Source organism: Hoplias malabaricus, chromosome 1 (genome assembly GCF_029633855.1).
Source record: "Hoplias malabaricus isolate fHopMal1 chromosome 1, fHopMal1.hap1, whole genome shotgun sequence".
NCBI lineage: Eukaryota > Metazoa > Chordata > Actinopteri > Characiformes > Erythrinidae > Hoplias > Hoplias malabaricus.
In genome coordinates, this window is record NC_089800.1 from 41214790 (window position 1) to 41236467 (window position 21678).

The 21678-nt window shown below is 39.2% G+C and overlaps 1 protein-coding gene across 1 annotated transcript in view; it reads left to right on the forward strand.

The window, feature by feature from the left end:
- zbtb16b (zinc finger and BTB domain containing 16b) overlaps positions 1 to 21678 on the forward strand; it is a 74864-nt gene that overhangs the window by 32907 nt on the left and 20279 nt on the right. Inside the window, exon 4 of the mRNA XM_066662602.1 lies at positions 6245 to 6331. Coding sequence (XP_066518699.1) covers positions 6245 to 6331 — 87 coding nt within the window. The remainder of the gene's footprint in view (positions 1 to 6244; positions 6332 to 21678) is intronic.

Below are 21678 nucleotides of genomic sequence, written 5' to 3' on the forward strand. Positions count from 1 at the left end.
AGACTGGGTCAGAATGGTTCGCGTTTCGCATGTAAAATCAGCTAGACCTCACCTGTGGAGGAAGAGAGTGCCAGAATTAGTTAATGTCTGGTAGAATTCCTTCATAGAGCTACACTAAAAGTCTTAAAAAAATCACTTTCTTTATCATTTGAGAGTTCAACTACCTTTAAGCACTTTCACTCTGCATGTACTACTTGTATGATCTCTTTAGAAAAGCATGAAAATAAAAGGAGGAGCTGCACAAGAGCCCAAGGCCAATATGCCTGAAGCTGCAGGTCATGTCCAGCTCACACAGTATGGGTTATGGAGTAATGGAAGTGGAACTGGTGTAGATTTTGTGATTCAGTACCTGGTCTCACATATATGGCTGAATGAAATTAAATCTCAAACCCTCACAAAATGTTCCAAGATCTAGTTTAAAGCCTTAAAATAGTATAAGCTGAAACTTCTGGGAAAGAGGTGAAATTCAATTGAATACACTAAAAAGACAAGATATTTAATGTTCAAATGGATAAAGTTTATTGTTTTTTTTTTGTTTTTTTTTTTTGCAAACATTCACTCATTCATCATCTACAGTCCATAATATCATCAAAAGATTCGGCAAGGCCGAAAACCAACATTAAATGCCCATGACCTTCAATCCCTCAGGTGGCACTGCATTAAAACCCGACATCATTCTGTAACGAAAATTACCACATGGGCTCAGGAACACTTCAGAAAACCATTGTCAGTGAACACAGTTTGTCGCTCCATCTACAAGTGCAAGTTAAAACTTTACCATGCAAAGCCAAATCCACATATCAACAACACCCAGAAACGCTGCTGTCTTCACTGGGACCAAGCTCATCTGAGATGGACTGACGCAAAGTGGAAAAGTGTCCTGTGGTCTGACAAGTCCACATTTCAAATTGTTTTTGGAAATCATGGATGTGGTGTCCTCTGGGCCAAAGAGGAAAAGGACTGTCCGGATTGTTATCAGTGCAAAGTTCAAAAGCCAGCATCTCTGATGGTTTGGGGGTGTGTTAGTGCCCATGGCATGGGTAACTTGCGCATCTGTGAAGGCACCATTAATGCTGAAATGTACATATAGGTTTTGGAGTAACATGTGCTGTCATCCAAGCAACGTCTTTTTCAGGGACATCTCTGCTTATTTCAGCAAGACAATGCCAAGCCACATTCTGCATGTGGCATTGTAATAAAAGAGTGTGGGTACTAGACTTGCCTGCCTGCAGTCCAGACCTGTCTCCTCTTGAAAATGTGTGGAGCATTATGAAGCGCAAAATATGACAACAGGTTCCCAGATTTTTAAGCAACTGAAGTTGTACATCAAGCAAGAATGTGAAAGAATTCCACCTACAAAGCTTCAACAATTAGTGTCCTCAGTGTATTGAGTGTTGTTAAAAAGAAAGGTGATGTAACACAGTGGTAAACATGACCCTGTCCCAACTTTTTGCAGGCCTCAAATTCAAAACGAGTGAATATTTGCAAAAAAAACAAAACAATAAAGTTTATTTGTTTGAACGTTAAATATCTCGTCTTTTTAGTGTATTCAACTGAATATAGGTTGAAACGGATTTGCAAATCATTGTATTCTGTTTTTATTTATGTTTTACACAAAGTCCCAACTTCCTTGGAATTTGGGGTTGTATTTTGGACTGCTAAATGTGCTAATATTTTTAGAATAGAAACTTTGACTTAATAAAATGTGGCATTTAGTCACTCATAATATCTGCTTTAGCAAATAGACATCTTTGCAGTATATGGAATTGAATTGTAAATTACAAGAAGGTCATTGTTAGTGCATTAAGATAGTAAAGTTCTGTAAGTTCTGTAAAAGAGCAAATTTTAAAGGCAAACAATACTCCCCAAAATTCCAATATGCACACTTAATCTGATTGTAGCTAATTAGCAAAGACATGTCTGGTTTTTAGTGTTAGCTGTTTTAGCTTTGCAGTGGAACTAGATGCTAATGTACCTGACAAAAAAGGAAACCTATGCCCTACCGATTAGCTTTGTGTGAAGTAATCTTAAATATAAATATAAACTGTATGGCTAAAAATAGAAAGAGCTACAATCCTGAATTTTGTTCAAAAACATTTGGCTGATTGGCTACATGTGAAGTAAGAGGATGTGGTTGGGTGAATCTGATTTTCACTGAAAATTAGTTTTTCTATATTGTTGGAACACAGGTGATGTCTTTTGCATATTATACATTTTCATTAAGAATGGACTGATAAAAATGCTCTGAAATTACTCTTGGAATAACATGCTTTTACATTAACTCACATTAGAAGAGGGGAAGGTTTTGACTATATCCTGCAATGTTGCCATATTTTAGATGCTTTTGGGTTTTTTGGACAGCGATGAAGTGCAGGTTTTTTAAACCTGTGACTTGTGTGGTTGGCAATGAGAAGGTGCACTGCTCATGCCAAAACTGGAGGCTGCAGCCAGAACAGTGGTCTAAAAGAATTTTAAGGACTTGTTCAGGAGGCAGAAAGGTTTTTCATGTTCAAATGGTTTTCATCCAGAACCTCACAGCCCAATTAAGAGCACTTTCTTTTCTTATTTCTTTTTTTTTCTGTGGTGTGGTTCATTCAGTGTGGTTGCCCAAATTAAGGACATCGAATGGCCTACTTCACTGTTTGTGAGGCAGACTAGGCCAGCTCTACAGGTGGCTGGGACACTATTAATAGCCCCCTACTTCAGACGCAGGGTTGAGAGTGATACACATCATTATTAGTCTCGCGCACTAGTTCTCTTTCACCACATTAGAGTCCTAAATCCCATTCTCTCATGACCTCAAATGTCCGTGTGTGGCTGTACAGTTTGTGGCTGTACAGTTTGTGTCTGGATGTGTAGCCAGTGTATGAGGCTACCTACACAAATAGAGGAACATCATGTTCTACTCTCACCTGATACAATCCATTTTCCTGGTTAAATGTGCTATAGGTCACCATGTTCAATGCCAAGAGTCAGCTGGAGAAGTATGATGCCCTTTTGCAGTGAGCTATTGAAGTGTAACAGTGTAACTCTTTTCTCTGGCGTGATGGAGTTCCATTCAGTACCTCTGTGATGAGTTGGGGTGGCTTTTTTCTTCTGACCCAAAGCTAATCGTCCAATAAAATGATATGACCTTACTAATGCTCTTGGGACATCTCTTGCTCTCAAAAGCTAAAAATGTGATATTTTCAGAGCTTTAAAGTAGCACACAGTGGTCATTGTATTTATGCTCCACCCACAAGAGCATTCTGCCATAGCTGGTGCTGAAGTCCCATTCAGACTAATGCTGAGATTTGAGCAAGAAAAACTTATCCCACCAGTTGTCAAAAAGTACTTCTTACTTTAGTCATAGATGTAAATACAAATAATTTTGAGTGAAGTGGTGTGAAATTTTCTGTTGTAGCTTATCTTTTAAACCTCAATCTTTGGTGCCTAATATATATCACAGTCCAACAAAAACATGTTGGTAGGCAGAATGCCCATAGGTGTGAGTGACTGTGACAGGTAACAAGTCTGGGGTATGTTCCTGCCTTTTGCCCAGTGATTTGGACTGTCAGACCCACCAAGACCCTGATTCGGATGGAGCAGTTACACAATGGCTGTATTTGATTTGTAGATATATGTGACCTTCGGTTCCTATCACTACCACTGTAATTTCACCTCATCTAAAAGAATATAAAAGGATGAAATTATGGAATGCTGGTGTAAAGAATTTTTGTCAACATTTTTAAAACCGCGGTGAATTGGAAGGAACATATTTGTGGGTGGAGCATGGATTGGAGTATTGCTGAGTGCTTTATGTTGCAAAACCCCCACAAAGTAAAGTTTTCAAGCATTGAGAGTGAAGACCCGAACCTGTCAAAAGTCAGCAAGGAGATACATGCAGTCATTGTTTCATATCCTGGAGGATGTATGGCTGTTTGTTCGTTTTTGACTAGTTTGTGGACTTTTATGAAGGCGAGGCGAGAGAGAGAGCTGGCAGCTATTGTTTGATAGAAGAACATTTCTCTGGTTCTGTCAAGAGAGTTTGTGTCACTGCTCTCCGATGGTGTGTGTAGGGGGGAATAAAAGGGATTTTTTTTATATCAAAACAATTCCCTCTGTGAGAAGTGAAGCCAAACCTTTAAAGGACAACACTGACATTTTGGTAAATAATCTCATGTTTCACTTGCTTGACATGCAGTAAATACATGCAGGCAGTTTTGAAGTGAACAGGACTTTTTCCGAGGGGAGATGTGAGAAATTTAACAGAAGTAGATCATTTTTATAACTGCAGCCTGGAGAACGGAGCACATAGGCTCACAAAATATAAATGTTTTCCTAAAAGGTGTCAAGTCTCCAGTGCACAAACACAGGTCTCAAGCTTCTTTATTTATACTATATGTCGAAACATTCGTAGAGGCGCCTCAGGATTAGTGAATTCAGAAGGCGTTGAGTTGTGCACATACAGATTGTAAAATCTCTATAGAAATGCATGAAATAATACAGGATGTTCTGGAGCAGCTGCACATGAGTTTTAGGCCACCATGCTTAATGTCAGGTGTCCATTAGAGAGGTATGATGTCTCTTTTTATTGAGTGTCAAGCTGTGGAACTGTAGGAGTTTGGAGCTCCTTTGAGACCTTTGGAGTGACTTTGAGTAGCCTTTGGATATCAGAACTACTCATCCAACTTCAGTACCTGACCATGCCATCAGACCCTCACAGCAGTGTTCTGATACCTGCCCAATAAAACAGACTGCAAAAAAGGAGGCAATATTATGCACTACATTCATTATTTGAATGAGCAGGTGTTCACAAAATGTTTGCCATATAATATACATACCTGACCACATATACAACGCCACTGGATGAGGCTTCATGTCTTCTTCTTGATTCATTTTATCTTTTCCAGTGCTGGGAACAGAATTGGCAACACATAAAAGTTTCAGTTTGGCCGTCCTCATTATGTTCATGACTCTTAATTATTTGAGAATGGGGCTGAAAATTAGGGCTTTTTTTCTTTCTTTGACGCAATGAGGAGAAATAGCCTTTTTGATCATTAACAGAGAAGCAGGAAACCGATCTCAGATCAGCTCATGAGGGCAGTGTCTGCATAGAATCAACAAATTGATGTAAAGAACATTAAAACAGATAAAAGGCAGTGTTGCAATGTTCAAATGTGTTTGCATATTGATAACCTTTTGTTTATCTGCAAGCCTGGATTTTATAAAGCAAAATATAAAGACCTCTACTGTTATGACACAGAGTTTGAAGCTCATAAATGCTCATAAACCCTTTATCTTGAGGATTCCTTCAATCATAATTATGGTGTAAAAATGTGAGGTTGGGTAACAGGAGCAGAACTAGGCATTTATGGTGCCTTTCTATAGCATGGTACCTACTCAACGCAACCCTGTGCTATTGGCTGGTTTGCTTTTCCATTTTGTATTTGCCATTTAGTGTCTGGTACCTCGTTCCAAGCAAGCCGTTATTTGTAATTCAGCATTGACTGGCCCTGACTGACTGACTAGACTTCAGAGACTTGATGAAATGCAGATATGTACTGCAAACTATCTATATGTAAAAATGACCAAGCTACAGTAGCAATCACATTTGTTTTTATGCAACTCACAAATGATCACATGCTTCTTGTATCTATGGTCAATGAAAGAGATCCAACAAGGGCCAAATGGTGTAACAAGGAACAAAAAACCTACACTGATTTCTCTGAACTGGCGCATGGCTGTGTTCTATCCCAAAAAACAAAGCAACACTCAAATACATGATGTGTAAACACTGCTTAACATTACCACTACTGTTGTTGTGGTTTCCAAAGTTTGCAGTTTTCGTTAGAGATGGTTATTTGCAACGTCAGGGGTAAGATTTCAGGGGACCTGCCAGTGACCAAAAATCAAATAGATACAGGTAGAGTAGGTACCATACAGGGAAAATTGCTGTTAGCGTTCTCCTTCATCCTATCAAGCTGTCCAGTGCTGAGAGCGATTTAAAAATAAGTAGATACTGGCTTCAGACGTCACAGTAGCAGCATATGCTAGACTTCACCCATTGTGTGACTGGAGGAAAACTAGCTAAAGGGTGAATATGGCAGTGATTTACAGGGATCTATAGAGGACAATGGATACAAATCTTTTCAAAACAATTAATAAATTGAATGTATTGTTGGATAATGAGCATACTCAGCGAACTAAAAACCCTATAAAGGGGTTTTTGAAAGTCTTAATGAAATCTATTCTTTTGTTGCAGCTGGACCAAAAGCACTGGTGTGTGATCAGTGTGGAGCTCAGTTCTCAAAAGAGGATGACTTAGAGGCTCATCGGCAGACACACACAGGTAAGAGACTTCTCCTTTATCTGCCAGGCCTTCGTCTACCTCCATCTTCAGGCAACACGGTTACAATCTTCAGAATCTCACACAGTGTATGTAGTTGGTATAGTGTAGTTGGTAACACTGCCGCTCTCCATATGGCAGCCTAGAGTTCACTTCCAAGCTCAAGCAGGACCACTACAGTATAGCAGTAAGAGTCCTTGGGCAAGATTCTTGATAATAATTTTGCCTACTCCTCTGAGAGGATTAAAATAATTTTTATAATTAAAAAGTTGCTCTACCAAATGCCTTAAATGTAAATAAATGACGCATGTCAGTGTGGACACTGGAGCTGAGTCTTGTGGCATGTTTTTTTGTCTGGGCGTGGATGTTTACAGTGGCATGGTGATGATGCTGTATAATTCAGCAGAGCAGGAGGAGTAGAGGGCTCTAGGATTTCAGGGCTGGCAGAGGGCAGGGCAACGTGCTGAGGGCTGATGCCTCGCGGGCCGTGGCAGGGCCATATTTCAGCTCTCCATCACACGGCGTGTCAGGACGTGGCATGCACACAGAAGCCGAGTGCGTGAGAGTACACATCGCCTCAGTTACCATCACCTCTGACTCATCACATCTCTGCCATGATCATTCACAAAGCAGCTCACAGCTCTAGATGAGAATATTTATGATGGCTACACCATGGTCATTTTAAGACTTGGAAGGTAAAGCTAGATTTTAAAGGTCTTGTGTTATGGAAAAACGTGCATTTCCAACAGCAATTTCAGCACTTATTCCTTACTCTCCAGTCAGAATTACTGCAACTAAATTGTAAATAAATAAATAAATATTTATTTATTTATTTATTTATTTGCTTGCTGTGATGTCACAAGCATGGACACATTTACATTTACATTCAGCCTAGAGCAGTTCAGCAGTAAATTGGTAAAAAATTTGTCTATGGTTTATGAAATCAAAAATGCACCCAAATACATGTTTAATTCAACACAAATGACAAAAACCATATAACTTACCTGAAAAAAACAAACAAACAACAAAAACATGTAGCAATGGCTTGTTTTTACAGTTTGCCTTGGCACATTTTACTGGAACAACAGGCTAATTTAGCTCTTGTAAACTTATGTAATCAAGTACATATTAAACATCTCAGTATGTCAAATTTACAGGTGTGAAAACTTAGGGAGTTTACACAATGCTAATCCTTATAAATATACACTCCTGGCCAAAATTAATTGTTGAATACAACAATTTAAGTGTAATAGGCTGTTCATCAACTGATCAAAAGTTTAAGACCATAGCTTAAAAAAACCAGAAACCCCCTCAAAACAGAAATCAAAGTGTCAAAAAAGGACTCTGTAATGAGTAGCTCCACCATTCCTGTTGATCACTTCAAACAATCATTTAGGCATGCTTGAGGCAAGTGTTTCCAGGACGCTAGTGGGAACATTGCTCCAATTGTTGACGATAGCATCACAAAGGGCATCTACTGTCTGGAACTGATGTCCATTTTTGTAAACTTCCATTGCCATCCATCCCCAAATGTTCTCAGTTGGATTTAGATCAGGGGAACATGCAGGATTTTCCAAAAGAGTGACATTATTCCGCTGGAAGAAGTCCATTGTCAGATGGCATTGTGAACTGCAGCATTGTCCTCTTGGAAAAACCCAGTCATTACCATACAGACGAGGGCCCTTAGTCATGAGTGATGCCCGCTGCAACATCTTTACATTGCCAGTCGCTGTTTGACACCCCTGCACAACCTGATGTTCCATTGAAGGAAAAAGCACTCTGTGCCGTCTGTGATGCCACTGTGCCGTGTAGAAAATATCTCAGATGGGATCTCCTTGTCAGGCCTGTAACATTGGAAGCCATGGGGACCTCCAAGGTTACGTTTTTTACATCAAAGAATACAAATAACTTCCTCTTTTCAGTGTCCCATGTTTGGTGATCCCTTGCAAAGTCCAAATGGGCTGTTGTGTGGTGTTGAAGGACATGGTCTTTGAAGATGTTTTTTGCTTCTGAAGCCCTTCCTTTGCAGATGCCATTTCATGGTTATTGGCCTGAAGTCAGCACCAGTATTGGCCTTAATTTGGGTTGAGGATAGTCTCGTGTCTTGTCGGACAGCCAATCGGATCCTGCGGCTCAGCGCCGTTGAAATCTTTTTGGGTCTAACACTTGACTTTTTTGTTCTTACTGTGTCCAACCTCAGCAGTGATGTGAGAGGCCTTGCTTATGCAGCTCAACAATCCCACCACATACAAAGTCAGCGAGCTTGTTTGCTTTTGCCAACAGAAGGTTTTGATATTGTGAATACTTGACAGAAAGGTTTTTGCGCAGATTTGGCTTTTAAAGTCTGTGGTCTTAAACTCTTGATCAGCTGATGAACAGCCTATTTCAGTTAAATTGTTGTTTTCAATAAATTACCTGCTCAAAATCTTTTGTCTCTTGCTCCCATTTCTTCTTTTAGCATTGTGAAGCTCTGGTGTTAAGATTTTGATCAGGAGTGTACTTCCATTACTCACTAGCTACATTAGATTTGTACCATCAGCCCAAAACCTGAAAGGCAAACTTTGACACCAAGCATTTCTTGGTTGATCAGCTGTGTAATTTAGAGTTCATGCCAAACTATTTCAGTAAAGTTAAAATGAAACCATTAAACCACAAAGCACAATGTGTACATGGACTGTGACTGGTAGTTTTGATTTGGCGATACAGGGCCACAGTCAATGTGTCAGTGAATCCTTGTTGGTGCCCAGACTGTGAAGACCATCACGTCCTGTACCTTTCGTGTAAACATACTAGTAACTTTGCCCTCTTGCTGGGGGAGCACTTGGGAACACACACTACTCAAATACACACAAATACAAATGCACACAGATGACTGTAACAGTAGCCTTTGAACCTTTAAGCTCTGAACTCTAGCCATTTGTCTCTATATCTGTACTCAGTCTCTCACTCATCCTCTTGCCACTGACATGGAAACAGTGCAGACAGTAGAAGGAGTACCGTCACACAGGTATTCCAGACTGCACTAATTAATATGCTCCCTGGGTATAAAAGTGTTGAATGGGGCTAATGATCCACATGTTGAAGCTATATAAAGTTTGAGTCCTAATTAAAGCAAGCTGCCATCCTTTTTTTATGGGTATGAATTTGAAGAGCTAATCATCTTCATGGCAGTCAGCTTATTAACTCATTAGAAGGGATTTAATTTTGTAAGAGGCACACTTCAGAGCTGGATGTCCATTTAGATCTGTTACTTATTTATTTACTCATTGATTTATTTGACTTTTGCCCATTCCTGTACAGTGAGAACAGGGCACGATACGTGTCGGACGCTCTCTGCTAGGAGAAAGACGATAACCCTTTCTAAAACTTTGGCATGTAACTGTAACTCGGTGTGGCACACACTGTATCAATAGTTAATGCTTGTGGACATAGGGCTGGTGTTAACGATGCCCAGAAGTTTCTACCTCCTCTCCTAAACTTGTAAACATCGAGCTCTCTGTTTCAACTTGGCAGCACATCCAGTGAAGGAAGGGTACAGCAGGGCACAACTGATTTTTCTTTTTTCTTTTTTTTCCCCCTTTTTTCTATTCAGTGTTGGGCCGCAGCCACAAACATGTTCTCGTGGATGGGAGTGATTTTGGCTGTTTATTTATTTATTTATTGATAGCATTTGTGATGTTTTGGTATTGCTCCACAATCTGAGTGTATATTCAAGTCTGAAAGAGCTTAGTGGATTTGTACAGTAATACAGAGATACACAGTTATACAACAGTGGCATTTGTCCAGACGTAATGGAGAAGATTGCCTTGGAATATCCACATATAATAAAAAAGCCCAGGGGTCAGTGTCCTGCTGTAGCTTTTATAGAGCTCTTTGGGTCGCAAAAACTGGACAGAGGAAGGGTCAAGGCAGGCCGGCCGGTGGCTTTTTAAGTGCCAGGGCAAGCAGAGAAAAACAACATCATGCGCCGTTGTTTACACACTCTGCCACAGCACTGTCACAGACTCTGAGCTGACCTACTTAAGGGCCGTCCCAAAAATAAAACCCCCTGCTAACGTCTCAGGACCGCTCCACTGGCGGGCACTGTCTCAAAAAGCAGGCCAGGACATTGCTGCAATCGCTCTCCTATTTTATTTCCTCCCCCCATTAGCTTTGTCACAAAGTGCTGCTGCCTTGTATCTAATACAGAGGACAAAGATTTAAGGCATTCCCCCACCTCTCAAATCTACATACAAATCACTGACCACTGTGTGATTGTAGCCCTCAAGAAGAATCCTTAGTTCAGGGGTTTGTGTATAGAATCTCAGGTTATGCCCACATTTATCCGATAAGTTCCTTTTTTGTTGTAGTTCTTCAATCATGTTAATGTTAATGAAATCTTCCAGAATTCAACTGTGGTTTTTAAATATATTCCATCCCCTGTCATTTTGAAGCTTAAGTCGAAGCTTCAGAAACAGCAATAAATTATGAAGAAAATCTTGTGATGTCACAAAAAAAGTTTAAAAAATGCAAATAATAATATATTTACAGATATCCAGTGGCTATTGAAGTTAGCTTTAGTTTGGAATGATAATTCCAAACTTCAGTGATAATGCTAATCTCTGTCTGTACTAGATTCTACTGGATGTTAGCACTAAGCTAACAGCAGTGTATACATATTGAACAGTTTATATTAAACAGTTGTGAAAGTTACTGCTTATTTTCTTTCAGATTGCAGCTCCATTTTTGGAGCCAAACTAATAGTCTTACCACTTTGATTAATCTCCATAGATAATTGTATAGAATTTCTATTTGGAAGAATTTTCACTGGGTGTTTCAAAGCAAGGACAAACTGTCATTGCTGCAAAGCTCTGAACACCGCTCCTTGTGGAGCAGTGTATGTGAGTGACAGAATGAGTGAGTTGCAAACCAGTTCTCTACGTTTTTTTGCATCAGTTTTAGCAATTGTGCTTTTATATAGAACATAAAATTAAGCTATGCTAAAGCACTTGCAGAGTTTAATCATTATTAGTCCTGAGGGCTCTTTTTTTCTTTACACATAAATTTTGTGTAGTATTATCAGGCCAATAATAATAATAATAATAATAATAATAATACATTTTAATTTTGGCGCCTTTCAAGACTCTCAAGGTCACAGTACATAAAGAAAAATCAAAGCAAGACAGCCTCACAGGCATACCTTCAGCCTACAGCAGATTAGCTTCAATGACTTGTGTTGAAATTATAAGGAGTGATTTTGTATTTTGAATAAGGCACAAGCAAGCCAATCAGAACTGTTATAATTGACATAATACCAGTCTTAAAGGCACAGCAGTTTTAACAGCCTGTCTAATTCTTGGAATATAACAAAGGTAGGAAACGGCTCTTTAAGGTGGACTTGCTCGCTGGCAACTTGCTTTGACTTCATTGAACTGGGCCACCGAATAAACAGTGGTTAAACACAAGCAACGTATCTCTTGTTGTGTTAATTATTAAGCAGGCCGTTCCTCACTCCAGTAGATTAGCCTGGCGGCCCTGCTCACTCAGCTGCCCGGAGAGAGAGGTGCGGGGTCATGTGAGGTACAGCGGACATCTGCCAATGCCTGCCCATGTCAACACGTCCAGTCTCTGAGGACGCTGCAGGCGTATGGCAGGCAGATCTGCAGCTTTTTGGTGAAGCAACACTGCTTTAATGGGACACACAATGGAGCTGAATTAAATACAGTTCCACAGTATCTGTCTGTGATTAATAGAGATGGTGACCACATTAAAGAGCTCATTTATCTACAACTATAATATCTACTTTATCTTATAAAAGGGTTCACAATTTTCTACAACGGCTAGGATATATTCTGTAATATTTTTTAAAAATAAAGTTAAATAATTTTGGCAATAGTTATAATATTAATAATAATAATTTAATTACAAGCATGTATCTACAACTAAACTTTGTTTGATTCAGACTCACTGAAGCCTCTTTAAAGGCAGCATTTCCTCACACTTTCTAGCTCTCCTGTTTGTGCACTGGAAACCTGTCTAATGTGTTATGAAGCCCTAGTGTCTGTAAATGAGTTAAAAAAAACTAACAGTCTCAGTCCGGTATGGTAGGCTTTCTCTCTCTATCTGGTTTTTAGACAACGGAGAAAATGCCAAATATAGAAAAAACTGAACTGAGATGAATATATTGCTCTATTCCAAGTACATGGATAACATATTTTTGCTGCTTCAGATTACTTAAGGTGGAAATGTCTCCATATTGGGGAGATGGCTTACTGCATTACTTAAAGTGCTACAAAACTGAACAACTCAAGTTACAAGTGAGTTTCTGTGGTAATTCAAACTGTATATAAAAACGTAGACATATGCAAATAAACTGTTAATTTTTCTCCCAAACATACCTTTCCACCTTAAAAGACATGGAGCTTCTGAAAGTAAATAAAACAGAGAGAACTGTGTTTCCCCACAATTGTAGACAATCACTTTATCTGAAATTAGAGGATAAAGACTCAAGTTGAACCTGTTTGTGTGTACACATTAGTAACACTCTTATACTGTCATTGTTAGTGCTAGATGTTAGTATTTGCTTAACATGAAGACTAAGCAAGTAAATTCAAGCGACCAGTGTTGAAGTTACGCACAGTAGTGCTAATGTGTTATTAGCCTGCTAAGCTAGTGTTAGTATAATCAGGTTCATTTTGATTTCCTTAGATCCATGGTTACTGCATTTTGAGTTCAGCTTGGAGTGTCCATTGCACCCATTTTTCCACATCCTGCTTTCTACTTTGTTTAGTGTACTTTCATAAGGAGAGTGGTCTTAAGTCTGATAAAAAAATTAACCAAGTTTGACAGTTTTTATTTTTGCCTCATGTACATAATGACCCTGCAAAACCACCAATCTATGCAAAATCATAATCTGTGATTAAAAATTAATTGACGTTAGAGAAAGTGTAGTGTATGGTTAACATTAGTTTGTTTAGCTGCTAATGTGCATTGTAATGATTTGTAACGATCAGAATCAGAAGAAGCAAAGAAAATTAATGTGAGGAAATTTCTGATTATAACATTTGTTGGGTGATGAATTTAAAATCTAAGTATATAGTTTATATTCTATTAAATAAACTAAGAGTACACTAATTTTAATATCACTACTACAATATGAACTATCTTGTTTTACTTTGGTTTGGAAACAATAGCAAATAAGATGTTTAAAGTTTGCATATTTATACATATTAATACTTTTTTCACTAAATAAGTGTTACATTTTCTGGGTAAAGTATGCAAAACAACAATAAAAAAAAACTTAACAGCTCATTATTCAACATAGGTTTATTTTTATATTTTACATTATGACATTCGGGACATCACTGCTCCTGATGCATTATGTTCCTATGTTTAAGTGTTTTTTTCTTAATACTTAATCAGTGAGGGTGATCACCCCACACCCACCTCTCTCTCTTTTCTTCCCCTTTATGGCAGTGTTTTTATTCAGCTGGATTGCTAATCAATATTAAACCTAGCAAAATAAAAATATAGAAAGTAGACTAGTTTAAATGCAGTCATTCTACATCTACATTTAAAATCTGTACCAACAAAAATATTTTCTGATTAGGTCTGGTATTAGAATATGGAGTGACAGTTTGAGACATGCCAAATTCTTATGCTAGTTGTTTTCAGCATTTTCATTATATTTAAAAATTCATCAAACACATTTAATTGTATGAGGCTTTTCTTTGCAGTGGTCTTACTGTTGCTGATCAGGTTGTACAGAGGGACCCTCAGTGAAGTTAAACCCCCTGGGTCTCACCTGAGTAAATGATTGGCCCCTGCTACCACAGATTACCCAGCATGCCCCCCATCACAGTGACCTGCTCCTATTGTACTGTTAGCTGAGTGTAAAGGCTCTTAAATCCCTTTCACCCTCTTTGCTGTGAGCAGGAGGTCTAAACTGCAATTGTTGTCTCCCCATGTCCACTGAATAGGTTAAAGGGGAACTATCCATCCATGCGGATTTTCTATACCAAATTCTCTTGCATCCCCCTTTCTTCTCACAAGACTGAACACTAGAACGCCCACCTCCCTTCCCTCTGACTGTAGCCTACTGATACATCAAGGAATTAGATTCCTGGCCATGTTTGAAAAGGCCTTTAAGAAGATCTGTATTGAATAAATATTGATGTCCTCTGTGTAGTTCACAGTGTAAATAAGGCTCCGATTTGCAGTGTGGGAATCAAATTGTTTATACTGGGACAAAGACATGACTGACTTGACGATGAATGCAGGGATTAACTGGAACTCCTAAAGCACAAACGAGAGTGCTATCACCCTGTACAAACTGTAGTGTGGAAAGTCAAATCGTCTGAAATGTAGACAATATACCTAATATTGTCTTTATTCTTTTCTTAACAGAAAAAAAAATCATTGTTTCAGTGCATGTGCACATTTGTTTTTGGACCTGGGGCCTACCAACCCACAAACTGTGAAAAAGACCACCCAGCCAAGTCTTTTCTGGGCAGCTTATGTCAGAAAACATAGTATAAAGTGGATTGCGCTGATTTTGTGCTACATCTTATGTCTGAGTATTTCCAATCACAGCATTGAGCCTGTGTTTTTTTGAGAGCTCAATAATGAAGTTAAAGGAACACTAGGTAAAATTTGTTATTTTTTTACTCCTGTCCTCCTACTACAGTTGCCGAGTGTAATTCACTTCCAACACTGTCCTGAAATCAAGGGGGGGAGAGAGAGAGGGGTTATTTCCTACCCTCTTCCAAAGGTCACTTAATGCAGTTTCTGCAGTGCTGAGCCTAGGGTAGCTCTAAAGATATGATGACAGAGGTTCTATTCTCCCTATTACAAGTCCGTCACAATGAAGCATCACAGTGATATTGAAGCTGTAACTTTAAGGTAAATATATTTGTGTTCCCTTAAATAGAGCAGAACAAAAGAGCAAACTCTGAAAAAAGAAATATGTACTGATTACGTGTGGTGAAAACTAGAATGGGAAAGAAAGAGAACAGAGTGAAAATGACTAAAATCAAGAATTTCTGCTCCTTGCTCCTCACTCCTGGTCTCTCGAGGTGAACAGAGCTGTGGCTCATTTTCATTTAAAGGAACAGGTACCGGAACTGGTCGTTCTTAACAGGGCTGCTTAGCTGCTGTCTTGTCTGATCTATGTGGTATTTTGACCAAAGCACACCACAGATTTCAGTAAGAACCCAGAACTGTGTAAACTTGTAGAAAAGGGATCGAATGTCTTCTTTAAAGTCTAACCTGTCACTCTAATATGAATGTAATGTGTCATTTTGAGGCTGTTGTATGAATATGAACTTTTTCTTCCTTTCCTTTGAAGATATCTTATCAAGTGAAAGGTGTATACTGCACTGGCAACTGATTTGATTTCTCAGAAATTTAACTGCAGTGTATGGCCTTAACATGTTAAAGAAATAGTCTTCTGACAGGGAAGGATTCAAAAACCACTTTGAATGGCTTTGTTTACACTCTAGCTGTTAAATTTAGCAGAAATGATGTGCAGGAATTCCCCTTTAACCCTAATCCAATGTAATGGTTGGTGTGAGTGTATTGGAATGAGCCTGCAGCTATGCGCCATGTTGGTTTTAGTCTGAGATGGCCTGCTGTGGCCTGGTGTGGCTTGGCTGGAGCCTGGAGCAGGTGAGGAGCCTGTGGCTGTGTCTGAGCTTAGTGGCCGGTGACATTCAGATGCTCTCACACACAGTTTCGTGGCCTTATTTACCTAAGCTTCATGTTTCCACAGGCCTCCTTACCGCAACTCTCTGAGCTCAGATCGGTCCAAGCGAAGACGCTCCTCTCTCTGTGTGAATCAGGGAGAAGGAGAGTTGCATCAGATTCCCTTGATTTCATTGCGCCTCAGAGAGTCGACACTTCTCGGCGGCGCTTCCTTGATCCGACGTGTCTGAAGCATCAGTTGATTCTACTTCTCATAGTTTATTCTCCACCATGCTGTGCTCCCAAGCCATTTGCCTGATGGGAGGGTATTTAGTTCTTTTTCTCTCATTTTTTTCTTTTTTGTTGAAACCAGAAAGAAAAGGGTGTGTCTAAATCACACTTGCATAAACTTATATTCTCTGTCAGATTCTGACACTGTTGCTAATTCCAATAATTCTCACAGAAGGTGTCGTCCTTAACTAGACAAACAGATCTGTCCAGATAAGGAGAGCGAGTGTTATTTTTAACACATATGCCTGGAGCATTTTTACAGTATGTTGCAAAAGTCAGAAACTACCTCTCATATTTAATTTTGGCGACTACATATTTCTGGGCATGTATATAAAAGAAGGTTAAAGCTAAATTAAGTGAAATATGAGTTTTCAAAAGCTCTAAAAAAGAATATTAAAAATCAGAGGCACACTATAGTGTCACACCTGACCAAAATCCAAAGGTGATTCTGTTCATCCCTCCACTGTGAGAACACAGCTCTTTGCTGTGGTTCTGAAAGGATGTGATGTTTCATTTGCTCATTACTGTATTTATAGCAGGGCGGCACGGTGGCACAGCAGGTAGTGTCGCAGTCACACAGCTCCAGGGGCCTGGAGGTTGTGGGTTTGATTTCCGCTCCGGGTGACTGTCTGTGAGGAGTTGGTGTGTTCTCCCTGTGTCTGCGTGGGTTTCCTCCGGGTGCTCCGGTTTCCTCCCACAGTCCAAAAACACACATTGGTAGGTGGATTGGTGACTCAAAAGTGTCTGTAGGTGTGAGTGTGTGTGAGTGTGTGTGTCTGTGTTGCCCTGTGAAGGACAGGCACCCCCTCCAGGGTGTATTCCTGCCTTGCACCCAATGATTCCAGGTAGGCTCTGGACCCACCGCGACCCTGAACTGGATAAGCGCTTACAGATAATGGATGATTGAATGAATGTATTTATAGCATATATACATATAGTTATTTTTTCTTTAATTGATAGTATTTTATAGTATTTTGTTCTATGAGCAAAAAATCTCATTTTTGGACCACAGCTCACATATTGTCGCATATCATTTCAGTGGAAGACAGTGTAAAAAAATTATTTAATTCCAAGTAGTTTTGGAGCATTTCTATTGGTCCATTCATCAAGAAATTCCTATCAATTTGCAACGAATCATTTCAAATTTTTTCTTGACCTCTCAACAGGTAAATGTATAAAACAACGGGTGAAGTTTCCCCTTAAATTCTAGATGAGCACATAGTCATACATTTAAAATTTTCGCGCAGGAATTTCCATGTCATCTACATAAACATTGTATTATTGTAATGAACTTTATTATAATATGGCTCATAGAAATGTGTGTGTGGGAACAGGATTAGTCCTGTAGCCTCTGTGCCAATAGGCCACTTTTGAGTTGCTGCTCTCCAGGGGTCATGGGGTCATCTGACCAGTGTGAAAAGCAAATCCCCTGCCTTTTGTACAGTGAAGGGGCAGTGAGAAGTATTGCTTCAGCTGGCTTTTCTGTTCAGCCTGGGAAAAAATGGAGGAGGCATTACATGTCAATTAGGACTGAACTTTGGCCCCTTTAAGGATTTCTCACAGTTTAGTAAAACCTGGTTTTAACTGCCATCCAGTACTCGAGTCAGTACGATGATCTCTGTGGTATGTCCTAAAGTTTAAAAGCAATGTATGTATTTACAAAACCTATAAGCATTTTGTGTATTATATATTATATATATTATAAATGTATTATTTTTATGATATTTGTAAAGATATATATATATAAAACACATAACATATATAATACAAAGAAAGGGCAGTTCATTCATTCATTCATATAATGAATGTCTATATTATTCTATCTTCTGACTGAATTGTAACTGGAGGATGATAAACTGTATTTAACATATCATGGAAATAACCCTCTGGTGTGTACAAAAGTGCCCCGAGTGAAATCTGATATTTATTGTTGTTTTTATTAACATCAGTTCCTACATTCCCTGGATCTGGAATCTGACCTTTCAATACCATTGTATCACAGGATCGTATGTGACCCAGACTGAGAGTTATAAGGTCTTTCACAAAGTATTATTGGTGGATTTTTTTTTGTGTGTTTACATTGTGTGAGAAACTGACAAATGGACACTCATGACTAAAGGTCTGTTTTCACGATATCTGAAGATATTCTAAAATCTCCCTTTTCAACTTCTCAGCTTTTGGACAGAATGATCTTTTCCCAGTAATAATACGACACATCATTATAGAGAGATCGAAGACTGTTGTTGTATGTGAAACGTAGATCTAGTGCATTTAAAGGTGAATTCAAGAAGGTATGCAAAAGACTAAATGCCCCTAGATCCCAGAAAATTAATGTAAAAACATTTTCTCCTATGGAATTTTGGGCAGTTTTTATTGGTCTGTTCCTTTGTTGACTCATTAATGGACAAAAAAAGACAAAAATAGAGATCCACCTTTGGTTCCCCATTATTGTTGTGTGCTTCATTGAAAAAGCAGTACACACTGAAACACTCTTTACAACTTCTGTGTGAATGGGTGGAGGCGAAAGTGCTGTTGACTGTTTTATCTATGTAAATTATTTACATATTTTTGTGACATCACAAAGACAGTGGATTCAAAACAGGCTGTTTTTGCAGTATACTTTCTCTATTTGAATTCTATTCACTGAGGAGTGCATGGTATTATAAAAATGCATAAAGAGGTAAATGAGGGACAATCAGATCTCCCTACCTGAGGTGTATCATATGTCTTTTAAGACACTGAAATACTATCTTAAACAAGACTGGACTAGATCAGTTTTGCAGTCTTTTGCCTTGATGAAGAGCAGGCTTCAGCTGGGCTTGAAAGGAAATGTAGAGCAATAATAAATGGGACTTGAAGCTGTCATTATGTGCAGCGTTGTTTTTGCCTTGGATTGGCTGTCTGAAGCACAGCAGCGACACGAGACTGAAATAATCTCACCCTGACTTTAAATAACAGCACAGTGACTCACGGTGTGTGTTTGTGGGAGATGTTTGTTACTGATGCTGTGTGAAGGGGGTCATGTGAGGTCTGCCTGGAGAGCGTGTGGCGTAACACACACACACACACACACACACACACACACAGACATATATATTTACACACAGCACTCCCTCTGCTGGACACTGAACACAGTACTCAACAAGTGCCTCTGCTCTATTACAGACAAAATAACATCAACACTTTGCACTGAGGGGTTAGCTCACAGCCCACATTCATGCAGTGTTCTCGTCCAGGTGAATATATTCAGTACAGTGTCAATTTTATAGAAACACAAGTCCCGAGTGTGTCTGTGTTTTTATCGCTTGCCGTTCTGAAGTAAAGGAGCTTGTTGTTCTGTTCTGCTTCTGAATGTTTTGATTTTGAGAAATGATTAATCACACGGAATATGATGAATATACAAAGGCTGAGGCTCTCTCTCTGAGGTGCTCTTGTGCTTTTGAAAATCTACCAAGCACCTGTTTCCTGTGACCTGGGGCTCATTACGAGCTGTGAAAGGCAGCTTGTTCTGCTGGAATACTGATATCCTACAGAGACACTCTCTCTTGCTCTCTCTCTCTCTCTCTCTCTCTCTCTCTCTCTCTCTCTCTCTCTCTCTCTCTCTCTCTCTCTCTCTGTGTCTCGTTCTCTCGTTGTTTCTCTTGCTTTTTCCTTCTGTCCATTCTCTCATGTTGCTTCAATTCATTGTCATTCATCATTCATTTTCTCTTATTTTTTCCTCTTCTCTTTTAATCCCTCGTTTTCTCCCACTCGGCCCTTTGTTCTCTCTCTCTCTCTCTCTCTCTCTCTCTCTCTATCTATCTATCTATCTATCTATGTCACTTTCCCTTATTTTATCTTCAACTTTTTTTCCTTCTCTCTTGTATCTTCTTTCTTTTTTAATTTTTTTCTTCATTTTCTCATTTCCCTCCCGTCTCTATCCAATCTCTCTTTCTCACTTTTTCTCTTTGAACCTATACCATTTTATTTTCTCACTCACTGGTTCTTGTTTTCCATTTAATTTTTCTATTCTTTATTTATGTATCACACTCTCTCTTTCTCTCTCTCTCTCTCTCTCTCTCTCTCTCTCTCTCTCTCTCTCTCTCTCACACACACACACACACACACACACACACACTTACTTCTTCGCTTCTCTCTCTCGTGCCCCCCCCCCCACTGTGTCTCTATTCTCCCGTTTCTTTCTTTAACGCTTTTTTAAATGTATTTCTCTTTCTTTGTGTTTTTTTCCTCGTTTCATTCTCTCTCCTCTTTAATGAGTCTCTGTGTGCTACAGGTCTGAAGTAAAGACATTTTTTTAATTTACTCTCCTTGCATTATTGATTGTTAAATAGTATCCTGTGCATCCCAATGTGCTTTGGATTCCTCATTCTCATTCTCTTGTGGTATTTTTCTGATTATCAGTAATTGTCCGCAGTTGTTCCCTGTTCCAGCGGCTGACTTTGAGGAAACAAACCAACGACGCGGCTCTGTTTGCATTGTCTCTTCTGAGGAGACGCAGTGGAAAGGCTTTTGTTGGACAGAAAAGTCACGTCAGTGGCTTTATATTTCAAAAGAAAAGACCTGAGGAGCGTGAAAATGCTGGACCCTCCACTCAGGCCAGTAACAGGAGCGGTCACTCCCACTTTCAGAACAACACTGGCCAGATGGCCTCTCGAATAAATCATAGCCAAAGGTACAATGCATTCTAGCACAAGGGCTTCAGCTGCCAACATTACAGATCACCAGCTCACCAAACACCTTTTTTTTTTTTAATTGGGAGTGGTGGGGCAGTGAAAACCCCCTCACTGGAGGACTATTAAATCTGCATATAAACAATAAGTAAATAAACACATACAAAGTATTAATAAGTATTATTATTGAATAAAATTATTCTCATTAAATATTCTTATTAGAAAGGCCACACCTGATTGACCTAAATAGATGCACTGAGCAAAAATCATCTGACTGCAGCTGCACACACTTTGGATTGAATTTTCATATGACTTTTCCTAGAATTGTGAAAGAGGCTCAGTACTTCTAGTGTTAATGAAATGAAATTATTAACAACAGCACTTTCTGTGGCACATGTATTATTGTTGTGTGTGTGTGCGTGTGTGTGTGTTTGTGTGTGTGTGTGGGTGCAGGAGAGAGTTGTGATTGTAGATTTTTTTATGTTTTTCATAGTGGTTTGAGATTGGGGGCAGTGGAACTCAGTGTGCCTGCTTTTCCAGTAGAGTTGATTTGGAGGGGTAATTACTGTTGAAGGAAGGTAATGACCCACCAGTCACTCTTTTCTCTCCTGGTTATTAATGATCTATCAGCATTAGGCCTGTCCTGAACTGACCCTGACGGACAATGCAAACGAGAGCAGATCATTAGTATAAAAATGTTCTAACTTAAAATTTGTAGCTGTCTGACAC